At 46.5% G+C, this 12529-nt stretch overlaps 1 protein-coding gene across 1 annotated transcript in view; it reads left to right on the forward strand.

Moving 5' to 3' along the window:
* Positions 1-317: 317 nt before the first annotated feature.
* Positions 318-12529, forward strand: part of LOC311225877 (leucine-rich repeat and fibronectin type-III domain-containing protein 4-like) — a gene marked incomplete at both ends in the record, with an annotated part of 35605 nt that continues 23393 nt past the window's right edge. Inside the window, 5 exon segments of the mRNA XM_084311269.1 lie at positions 318-927; positions 1611-1773; positions 3924-4094; positions 7424-7585; positions 8440-9198. Coding sequence (XP_084167395.1) covers positions 318-927; positions 1611-1773; positions 3924-4094; positions 7424-7585; positions 8440-9198 — 1865 coding nt within the window.

Consider the following 12529-nt stretch of genomic DNA (forward strand, 5'->3'; position numbering starts at 1 on the left):
CACACACACACACACACACACACACACACACACACACACACACACACACACACACACACCTTATATAACTCTCTTGCCCCATGCAATGTGATCTAAAACCCTCAACATATCAAGTTAGTTTTCATTGTATTTTCAATGTCTCCCTCCCACTCTCTCTCACCACCCCTCTCTTGTTCTCTTCCCTCTTCACCTCTCTCTCTCCTTCTCTCTCTCTCCCTCCCACTCTCTCTCTCCGCCCCTCTCTTGTTCTCTTCCATCTTCACCTCTCTCTCTCCCTCCCTCTCTCTCTAGGTCTGTGGATAACCAGGCGTGCTACCATGCCTGTTCCCTCAATCCCCCACCCCCGCAAAAGACACCGCCGCCCGTCCCAAGCCCGCCCCGTGCGCTCCCTCCTTCTCTCCCTCCACCCCTCCATCCTCCCTCCACCCAAGCTCTCTCTGCATCCCCCTCTCCAGGACTCCTCCTCTCCCTCCCCGTCCTCCTCCTCCTCCTCCTCCCCCCGTCTCGTCCACTGCGCGGCTTGTCCCAGGACTACCAACAGGACGCTTCCCGCGTTCGTCGCGCCGCTGCCACTCCCGGCTTTTCATTGGCTGGCGCTCGTCACGTGCTGCCTGCTGCCCTCCCTGATTGGCGCGGGGGAGACGTGGGGCATGGTCTCCGCCTGCCCGTTCCACTGCGTGTGCCGCAACCTCTCCGAGTCGCTGAGCACGCTCTGCGCGGACAAGGGCCTCCTGTTCGTGCCGCCGCACGTCGACCGGCGGACCGTGGAGCTGCGGCTCGCCGACAACTTCATCACGGAGGTGGGCGCGGGCGACTTCCTGAACATGAGCGGCCTGGTGGACCTGACGCTGTCGCGGAACACCATCCACCTGATCCGACCGATGGCCTTCGGCGACCTGGAGAGCCTGCGCTCGCTGCATCTGGACGGTGAGCCGCGGGGGTCACTGAGGGTCAAGGGTCAACTTCGCCCCTAAAATCACAATTCAGCAGTGGTGGAAGAAGTACACGGTTCCTTTACTTACGTAAAAGTAGAGAAGTATTTGCTATTGAATGTACTTGAGTATCTAAAGTAAAAGTACACATTCTACATGACTTTTGTGTATCCACTGACCTCTAAAGGTCGTGTTAAAGTGGTGTGTGGTCCAGTTATGCTGCTCTGATCACGTCCTCTCGAAGTTGACATGCTTCAAATGTGAAAGTGTATACATACATCATACATTTTTTATTTTGTATATATTATGTTTTCTATGCAAAATCCTTTTCTTCAAAGTAACTAGTAACTGATGGGCTCAGATAAATGTAATGGAGTAAAAAGTACGATAGTTCCCTTGAAATGTAGTGGAGTAAAAAGTATAAACTTCCCCAAAATGAAAATACTCACATAAAGTATAAGTAACTCAAAAATGTACTTAGTTACTTTCCACCACTGCTATTCAGGTGTTCTAGGTGACGACCTATAGAACGAGATCACAATAGAGCGAGCCGTGTCAATGGCAGAGGCTAATTAATGGGACCATCTGGCACCGTTTGATATTGCCAGTGGGACCTTTGCACTGACCGAGATCTGGTAGCATCGCAACATCTAACGGCAGCTGTATTCCTGTTTCTAGGCAACCGCTTGACTGTGCTGGGGCCCAGGGACCTGGCGGGGCTGGTCAACCTGCAGCATTTGATCGTGAACAACAACCAACTGATCAAAGTCTCAGTCCAGGCGTTTGATGACTTCCTGATGAGCTTAGAGGACCTGGATATGTCCTACAACAACTTACGGAGGTCAGTGGCTAAAGGCCCAGTCTTTCCTAGATCTCAGCGTACCTTTCACACTGATGTTGATGTTGAAACAGGCCGGGAATATGCTCCATGGAATTTGAAAGTCACTAGGTGTGTTCTGTTGTGTTCTGTTCCCCTGGCGTCTATCCAGAACATCGACTGGTCTCGTCCATTCTGCTCTACTCCATCCATCTTCACTCTTGTTGTTGTGTTCTGTTCCAGTCCCCTGTTGTCTACCCAGAACATCGACTGGTCCCTTCCATTCTGCTCTACTCCATCCATCTTCACTCTTGTTGTTGTGTTCTGTTCCAGTCCCCTGTTGTCTACCCAGAACATCGACTGGTCCCTTCCATTCTGCTCTACTCCATCCATCTTCACTCTTGTTGTTGTGTTCTGTTCCAGTCCCCTGTTGTCTACCCAGAACATCGACTGGTCCCTTCCATTCTGCTCTACTCCATCCATCTTCACTCTTGTTGTTGTGTTCTGTTCCAGTCCCCTGTTGTCTACCCAGAACATCGACTGGTCCCTTCCATTCTGCTCTACTCCATCCATCTTCACTCTTGTTGTTGTGTTCTGTTCCAGTCCCCTGTTGTCTACCCAGAACATCGACTGGTCCCTTCCATTCTGCTCGACTCCATCCATCTTCACTCTTGTTGTTGTGTTCTGTTCCAGTCCCCTGTTGTCTACCCAGAACATCGACTGGTCCCTTCCATTCTGCTCGACTCCATCCGTCGTCACTCTTGTTGTTGTGTTCTGTTCCAGTCCCCTGTTGTCTACCCAGAACATCGACTGGTCCCTTCCATTCTGCTCTACTCCATCCATCTTCACTCTTGTTGTTGTGTTCTGTTCCAGTCCCCTGTTGTCTACCCAGAACATCGACTGGTCCCTTCCATTCTGCTCGACTCCATCCGTCTTCACTCTTGTTGTGTTCTGTTCCAGTCCCCTGTTGTCTACCCAGAACATCGACTGGTCCCTTCCATTCTGCTCGACTCCATCCGTCGTCACTCTTGTTGTTGTGTTCTGTTCCAGTCCCCTGTTGTCTACCCAGAACATCGACTGGTCCCTTCCATTCTGCTCGACTCCATCCGTCGTCACTCTCGTTGTTGTGTTCCGTCCTCTGGCGTCCGTCCGGGACGAGGCAGATCGCCCCCCCGTGGTGTTATTGATGAAAAGCAGCAGCTCATCTGTCACTTCTGATGAAGATCTTACGTTTGTCTTCTCTACAGGAGTCCCCCGGCCTTCACCGCCCCCTCCCCGTTTTATGGCGCACGCGTTAACGACCTCTGTATGTCCCTCAGCTTTTACACAGTTCTCAGGGAGTCCGTGACGAACGATGGCGTCTGTTCGGCTGCACCTCCACCCCATCCTGCGTTATCTTTTCCCACTTTGCCATATGGTCTCTCTCTCTCTCTCTATCCCTGTGTCTGTCTCTTTGTCTCTCTCAACCTCTTTATGTCTCTCCATGTGACTCTCTCTCTCTCTCTCTCTCCTCTGAACCTAGGGCATCATGCAATGAATCATTAAACCCTGGCTGTATTCCGCTCCTACCAAACACCTCCATATTCCGTCGAGCAGGATCCCACCACCGAGAGAGTGTGAACATCTGTTTTTATTGAACTTCACCACTGTCGCCATCAATTAGTCATTATTATCTCTCTCTCTCTCTATCCCTCTCCCTCCCTCCCTCCCTAGAGTTGCTAGGGAACCAATTGATGGGCCATCTGGCCATGTGTTATCCTAAACAGATCCCCGTGAAGATGGTGCTTTTATGTAGGCCATTGTGCTTCCTCACATGTATTAAATGTTCACTGTGAGGTGAGCAAAGTGCTAGATTAGACAGACAGACCAGACATGCAGGCAGGCATGCAGACACACAGACAGACAAACAAATATGCAGAACTCCCCCAACAGTCACAGTTTGGATGCACTTGAAAACCTGCCCAACAAGCGTCTGGTTTGGCGTGTGATGCACCATTTCAATATGGCACACGGCATGGGCACAGTTATTCCTCCCTGAAGCATCTCCCTCGCCCCCCACCCCGCTGGAAATACACACATAACACCCCCTTTTCTACTGTGACCACACTGTACAGTATATCTATCTCACATTAATCTCTCTATCTCTCTCTCTCTCTCTCTCTCTCTCTCTCTAGGGTACCGTGGGAGTCCATTCAGAACATGGGTAGTCTCCACACCCTTAACCTGGACCATAACCTGATAGACCACATAGCGGAGGGAGCCTTCGGGGAGCTGTATAAACTAGCCCGGCTGGATATGACCTCCAACAGGCTAAGAACTCTACCCCCTGATTCTCTCTTTGCCAGGTACGTCTTGACGCTCCGCCTGGAGCTGGCTTTCTGAGAAGCATCTTTGTGGGAAGACAACTGCACCTTTTGAGATGAGGAACCCAAATCCCAATTATCTATAGATGGGGAGTTGAATTAGGTCCATTTGTAAAGACAGTAGGGGTTGAGTTACTTCCAGATGCTCCATCACTTTCACCCTGCAGAGGTCTTCTAAACGGGTGCCATACAGTTCTTTGTCACAACAGTCAATTGACCTATCTCAAGCCCTGTGTTTGTCTGAGGAAAGCGACAGTTGTGATCATCAAGAAAAGAGGGCAGGGCTTGATATAGATTGATCGTTTGTCCCAACTGTGAGCTTACAAGGAGAGGTGACATGTGGGCAATGTTAGGACCAGATGGGTGAAATGCAACCTGCCAATAGTGGGCGGAAGTTGGCAAATAAGATGAGAGAAATGTGGACAATAAACCAATGGGCTGTTTACCTTATGTTACTAGGCAACAAGGACCGTCTGTCACTTGCATCTTTCCATCTCCAACACTACCCACTGAGGGACATAGTATCCTTCAAGGTCACTACATTTTGAATGAAAAAAAACCCAGTGCAATCGTCATTACGCCTTTACAAATATATTTGCTACTGGTAAAATTCAATTAAGAAAACGTAGATTATTTATTCAGTTTGTAAACAGTTTGTCAATACGTAGACAACAGCACAGAGCTGGCGGGGTGAAACATATGGATAAGGAGCAAAATAATCAGTTTTTTATGAAAAAACGAATTAAAATACTGCTGGCAATAATCATTAGAAGTCAGGCGGGGAGCAGCTTTATCAGGGCTCCCAGCTGTACAAGCTACTGTGGGTGTGAACATTACTCAATTGATATCCTCGTGAATATTCATGAGCAGGGGGATGGCAACAAGGTCACATTATCTGTGCAAAGTCAGAGACATTTCAAAGGGAAACTAACCAGGTCCTTCTCACTTCCTGTAATGCGTCATGTGAGCAGCACGGGGCACGGTATTGGTGAGCTTAGTGCCCCGCCCCCCCTCTCCCACCCCCTGGAAAGGACCCCGACCGGAGCATTGCATAAGGGCAAAATGGCTGCCGTGTGAATATGCTCAATTAACCATGGCGCCTGTGTAACAGTCCCGCCCACTTAGCGGACAGTAACTGTTCCTTTTTCATCCCCTCTGTGCTGCTTTTAAAGCATTATCTTCTGTTGTTACAGTATCTTTGGTAAAGTTCCTTTGGTGATTCAGCATCAAAACAGAAACATCATCTGGGGGCGACGGGGTACATCGTTATCACCCATAAGCTTACATGTTGTGGATTTTGGACAGACGCGCAGAGTCGGCCGTATTAGGGGGTGGGAAACTGATGGGTGGGGATCGGGCGTTGTGGACAGCGACTCCTACAGGTCGGTTGGTGCGCCTGCGCAGTAGAATCAGGAAGTGTCGGGGGCAGCGTGAGCCTCCCACGCGTTACTCCTCACCACTGAGAGATCGAGCTGCGCAGGTGAAAAGATGCGACTGCTGTTACCTCAAGTACCGGAGGGGACTTGTGCTATGTATGACTTAGTCCACATTGCAGCCGGCTTGTGGGAGGCAAGAAACGGCGTTCGTGACAGGGGAGGGTTGAATTGGATGATACGAAATTGGGATGGGAGAAAATATAGAAAATGGGAGAAAAAGTGGATCAAAAAAATAATAATTCACTTCAATTAAATTCAAACCTGTATTTATTCTCAAAAGGACAATTGAGGTCACCCTCATTTTCAATGTCGTCGAGACTTACATTTCAATGAATACATTTTTTACAATAGAATAATACAAAATATTAATAACTCTATCTATATAGCACTTTTCAAGTTTTCATACATGGACCACAAACCAGAGTGCCCCACAGCAAATAGTCTAAAATTAACATAAATCAGCATAAAATCAGCATATAGTTGACAGAATAAAAAAACAATGCATAAATTGCAGACATAAGAATAGGTATAAAAGACAATAAAAGTAGTGCAACGTAAACGTGCAGACACAAGAATAGGCATAAAATAAATACAATAAGTACAGTGTTGCTCAAATGCATGATGTGATCCCCCCCCCCCCCGCCCCGAAACATCCAGTCCCCCAAACACCCCACACATCAATCCCCATCCAAGACCCCCCCCCCCCCCCCCCAAAAGATATGCAGCACATTCTTATGAGGGCTGCTAGCTGAACGGTTAGTGTGAGAAGTAAACCGTGCAGCCCCAGTATTTGAGTGGTATGTTGCTCCAGCCTGAACCCTAGTTCAGCCGTGTTCCTCTCGTCTCCTGTCCTAAAACACAGCATTCTGTTAGCTAGCAGAGTCTGCATGAAGAATGAAGCCCCTTCAGCTAAAGAGTAGCATATACTATCAATAATTTACTTCAGTCTGCCACCAAAGAGAGACTGGAAACTGAATAAGACATTTGGATCAACAGGGGTGCAGCACACCCCTGGAAGAATACATGATTTGACGTGTAAATCTAACTGAATCTGACCGCAGTTTCCGATTCAACCTTAGCTTGTCCATAATGACTTACTTTACAAAGTGAATTATACAATAGTTAGCCAAAGTCCTGAATATATTAGGATCGTTTGGCTGAAGGAGCTTGGCGAGGCCCAGGATCCCCATCTAAGAAGAAACTATTAGCTACAGTTTCTTTTTAACTGCTTCTTCATTGGCACTCATGAGAAAAGAAACTCTTCAGGAAACACCTCCTTTATTCTCCCCGAGCCTGAAGATAGATGATAATAAGAGTTCTCTTGCCTTCTGAAGCTCACTTCGGACTCTTCTTAAGTGGTAATATGCTTGTTGACTTAAGTTAATGGTTTCTCTGTGACTTTTTTGCATCTAATTTATAGCAGTGATCAAATGTAAAAAAGAAAAAAGACACAATTCAAAGACTAAAGAAAATACTATGTTTTTGGTCTAACCCTGCCCCTTTTCTTGACTTTGTTTGTCCGAGGTAAGCGACAGTTGTGATTGGAGGATCAAGGAAATGGGGCAGGGTTTGAGATGGGTCTATTGTTTTAAGTGGAATCCATACAAATAAATTAATCAAATGTACATGTTGACATTGCATACAGAACAAGTTGCTCTGAGAACTAAGAAGAAAATGAAACAAGAGGCACTATTATTTTAAGACTGTTTTCATAAATATGTTCATTGTTTCTCACAGCACGGTTACACACAGCACATCCAATTCGGACCCATTTAATCTCTCTCTCTCTCTCTCTCTCTCTCTCTCTCTCTCTCTCTCTCTCTCTCTCTCTCTCTCTCCCTCTCTCCCTCTCTCCCTCTCTCCCTCCCTCCCCAGGTCTCAGATAGGGGCAATAAGCCCCACCCCCTACAACACTGTCATCAGCCTCAACTTCGGAGGGAACCCGCTGCACTGCAACTGTGAGTTGCTATGGTTACGGAGGCTCACACGCGGAGACGACATGGAGACCTGTGCCACGCCCCCACAACTGGCCGGGAGGTAAACGGTTAATAATTGATCACGTCGCTGGTCGCTGATTGGCTGCAAGACTTTCCCCATTCATCAGAGTCTAAAGTGGCTGTGAAAGTGCGCCGTCGGTTGTGTGATAGTAAAGGGTTAACCTTCTGTCGTGTGTGGCAGTGAAAGGGTTAACCGGCCGTCGTGCGGCAGTGAAACGGTTAACCTTCTGTGTATCGTCGCAGTGAAAGGGTGGTTAACCGTTTGGTAGTGCGGCGATGAAAGGGTTAACGTCACTGGTATATGGTTGATGATGTTAGACCAATTCATAATCAATTCATGCAATAATTATTAGTTGCTCTTTGAAGAGAAAAGATGTAACGTTAGATATTTATTTGTTTGGTATAGATAAGTAGGGGCACCTGTTAGACGGGTGTAACTGGGTTTACTAAATTCTCAAAATGTGTAAAAAAAAAGAAAAAAATTAATTTGTTGAGGTCCTAGTCTGGGGGAGGGGAGGGGGGATCTGGCCTAGAGGTTTTCTTTTTGTTTATAATGATTTTTTATTTTTATTTTAGGGGGGGGGGGGTTATTTTGTATCTATTTTTCTGTAACTCGGGGAGGGGGGGGGGGGCGGCAGTTGGCAGCATTTCCTTTTGTATGGTTGTTGAACTGTTGAACTGATGCTGTAAAACTGAAAAAAAAAGAAAATACCAATAAACATATTGTTTAAAAATGCATGCAATAATTGAAGACCGACATATTTTCATTCTGGTTAATCTGGTTCCCTGTTTAAAAAAAAGCGTCCCTCCTGTAATAGCTTATGTATAAGCACTTATTAATAAATAATGATACTGCTGATCCAATAACCATTGATCCGCTCTCTCTCCCTGCAGATACTTCTGGTCCATCCCTGAGGAGGAGTTTACGTGCGAGCCGCCTCTCATCACCCGGCACACCCACAAGCTGTGGGTCCTGGAGGGCCAGCGGGCCACTCTGAAGTGCCGCTCCATCGGGGACCCGGAGCCCGTGATCCACTGGGTCTCCCCGGACGACCGCATCGTGGCCAACTCCTCCAGGACCACCTCGTTCAGCAACGGCACCCTGGACGTCCTGGTGACCGTCGCGCGGGACGACGGCACCTACACGTGCATCGCCATAAACGCGGCGGGCGAGGCGACAGCCGCGGTGGATCTAAAAATCATCCCCCTGCCTCACCGCGGAGGAGGAGGAGGAGGAGGAGGAGGAGGAGGAGGAGGAGGAGGAAGCGCTGGGAATAATGGGAATAACAAGAACAACGGGAACGCCACCGGTGGGATTACACGGAATGATCCGGGATCCTCGGATATCACCACGGGGAAAAACGGCGGGATTAACAACGGCGGAGGAGGACGGGGAGGAGAGGGCGAGGACGCCAGGAGAGGAGGAGGAGGAGGAGCGGGCGAGGACGACGTCAGGGGGGAGGCGGGGAGCGTGGCGGTGCAGGAGGAGCAGGAGGAGGACGAGGAGGACGAGGAGAGGAAGGTGGGGGTGCAGGGGGTGACCTCCACCTCGGCCCAGGTGCGGTGGGACTTGGGTCGCTCCGCCGGGGCCTATCTGGTGTGGATGTTTCAGATCCAGTACAACTGCACCGCGGACGACACGCTCATCTACAGGTCAGTGCACCGACTCACACGCCGTCGGCGGGGTTCCCTCCGTCTGGCTGCTGGTCCTCGCGTGACAGTGGTGAATTCACCCCATTACACTCGGTGTGAGTCTCCGGGCAGTACACAGTGTTGCTTGTAGTATGTGAACCCCTTTGGAATAGTTTGTTTTTTTTCCAAATATTTCACACATTAATCTTTATTTATTTATTAATCTTCATCCGATGATACATTATCTGATCAAAGCGTGCCATGGCCGAAGGAAACCCCAAATCGTTTTTGAAATACTGTAGAAGTTGTAGTGAGTTCTTCGTGCAAGGAATCGCTAAAATGTCAGTGAATTGAGGGCGTTCAATGATGAAAACTAACCAAGGTCCATCAAAGCAAGAGACTAGTATTCAGCTAAAGGTCTGGGAAGGTTTTTGCAAGCTATAACACTGACGAAGCAATATGTAATTCCGAAACATGTTTGTTTCAGGCTGCCATTAAATTCTTGAACCTGAGAGTGCTGGTCTAGCTTCACTGCTTCTTTTTTATATAAGGTTTAGTTGCACTTATGCACACAAGGATATTTCATGTTTAATCATTGTATTTCGTAAACAATCCAAATATATTCAAAATATTTGTGGTTTCCTTCAATCATGACATGCTTTATCAGACAATTTATCATATATGAAGATATTATAAAGATTAATGTGTGAAATATTTGGAAAAAATTACTATTCCAAAGGGGTTCCACATACTTTCAAGCAACACTGTTTGAACCATTGTTTTATAGAAGGAGCCATGCTTAAGGCGTGTCACTTGCTGGTCATTGCTTTAAGGAACACGCCAACATTATGGGAAATGTGATTACGGTTTTCTCCAGTCAAACAAGGAGTTAGATATCAATTTCCTCTTTGTGTTAAAAAAAATTAAAATAAAAAAAAGCTAGCCTAGCACAAATTAATGGAAGCGGATATGGACCAGCTAGCATGGCTGTTGGCCAAACACACATCTTCCCGGACTTTTAAGCTAGGCTAGTGATCCATATCTGCTTCCATTAATTTGTGCTGAGCTAGGCTAGCTTGCAGCTGGACAGCTTTCTACTGAACGCACAATACTTGTGACAGCAGTACTTGTATGGTGACTAGATCTGTAATAGAGCAGTATGTATGCAGTAAACACAGTGACTTGTATGGTGAGTTGGTGACTAGATCTGTAATAGAGCAGTATGTATGCAGTAAACACCAGGGCCCTCATTCATCAATGTGTTCTACGCACAGATTTGTGCTTACCCTGTGCGTACGATCATTTCTAAGCAAAGAGTGGGATTCATCAATTTCAACTTGAACTTGACTCCGTGCTTACGTCTACGCACAGGTCAGACCATGCGTACCTGGCGCCCAGTGGTAGAATATATTATTACAACAAGGAAATGAGCTTCTGTGCATAATAACACTGGCATGTTCTGTACGAACCGTAGTTCATTATAGTTCATTGTAAAATAGCAACAGTAGTGTAATTATGGTCAAAACCCTATAAATAGCATTTGGAATAATAGATCTTTCTCTCAGAATGAATGCAGCATGGTTTATATAGCGTTATCGGAATATACGGGGTGTAGGCTACTGACTGACTGCGCTCCGCGTAGCTTGATTGATTGATTGATTGAAACGTTTATTAACAGATTGCAGAATGGGTACAGTACAGTACAGCTCAGTACATACAATTGTTAATTGGGGATGCAGACCAGAGAAAGACTTTCGTCTTGTTTACATCAGGGTCCCCCATTTTCAATTCATCATAAATCATAAAGCTCAACTCGTTATTATTTTGCACAGACCGCAGAAACACGGGAACGTTTTGATTATATTTAAAAGGCTTTACGTTAAACGAAACAAGTGGAATTTCGAAGCTGTAAGCAGAATACAAGTCATATGAATATAGTGTTCTTCCCCCTTTTTACTGTATAAGAAAGAATAGAAAACGCATTGCAATGACACCAGATAGTGGACAGACTATGTATATGATGGGATTCAAGTTCGCGTTTTTGTTGATCATAGGCATGCTGTCAGAGTATGATATCTTAATCAAACATTCTAGAACATTTGTCGTCACAGATCATGTCCTAATAGAACATAGGCTATGGCATGGATCGTGATATTGTGTGGACTGTTATTATTACTGTACGACCGGTACCACCCATTGTGACAACAGCCTTGTGAGTCCCGCACACAAACATGATGGAATTCAAGTTCATGTATTGAAAGGCAGGCTACATCATACATGCAGTGAGATTCATTGTTCTTGTATATGCTCTCGTATTATTGTTTATATAGGCTACCCAATACTGACATCAAAATAGATTGTAGTATGCCTCTAGAAATCATATGCAGCAGGTAGAAAATTGACGGGAGATCCATCGCGATTTGGAATAAAATTTAGGAGAACTTTAATCCCTGGGTATTAATCAAACAACACGGGAAAAGGCAGTCATATTCCAGCGCGGTATTTATTAGTGTTTGCGCTGCCCAGGCAGCAATGGTTAATAGATATCATATCCGACATCACCGTAAGTTAGTGTACACGTCTGTCAGCCTGTCTCATGACACGCTTCCCTCGGCTTAGTCCATTTTTCCACATTTCATGGGTGTATTCCATTACCGTATATGGTTAATCGGGGCGTTTCTGGTATGCAAATACGTGAAAGTGTGCACGAGCCTCGACGCAGAGCCAAGGTGGGATTCATCATGACAGGTGTGCGTAGAGCCTGCGTGCGCACGTGTGATGAATCCCGACTTCCCTGTGCGTACACTGGTTCTACATTCCGTGCTTACGTGTGGAAATAGAACATGTTCTACGCACACATTGATGAATGAGGGCCCATGACTTGTATAGTGACTAGATCTGTAATAGTGCAGTAACTATGCAGCAAACAGCAGGACTTGTATGGTGACTAGATTCTGTACACATCTCTTTAATAGGCATATATATGTTAGGAGTCCACTGAAACACAGACACTGGTACTGTATCAGGTATTGGGGGTCAATACCAGGCTAAAACAGGGTATCGGATCAGATAATTTCCCCAACATTAAAAACGTATATGCAAACATTCCTCAAACTGCTCATTCTCAAACGCTATACACTATCCACTTGGATATCGACCTCATACCCATGAATCAGTGATTCCATATGAACGCAGCAATTATGACACACACTTCTGTGTACCGTTGCAACTTTGATTTGCGCGAGAGCTTAAGGTGAGACACTAATGGAACACCAGACCTCCCTCGCGCAAGGAAACATTCACACTCACTTTATCCGTATAACACTCAAAGGACAACCTTTACCGCTAATTG

Source organism: Notolepis coatsorum, assembly GCF_963971535.1.
Source record: "Notolepis coatsorum genome assembly, chromosome: 3".
In the NCBI taxonomy this organism is placed as follows: domain Eukaryota; kingdom Metazoa; phylum Chordata; class Actinopteri; order Aulopiformes; family Paralepididae; genus Notolepis; species Notolepis coatsorum.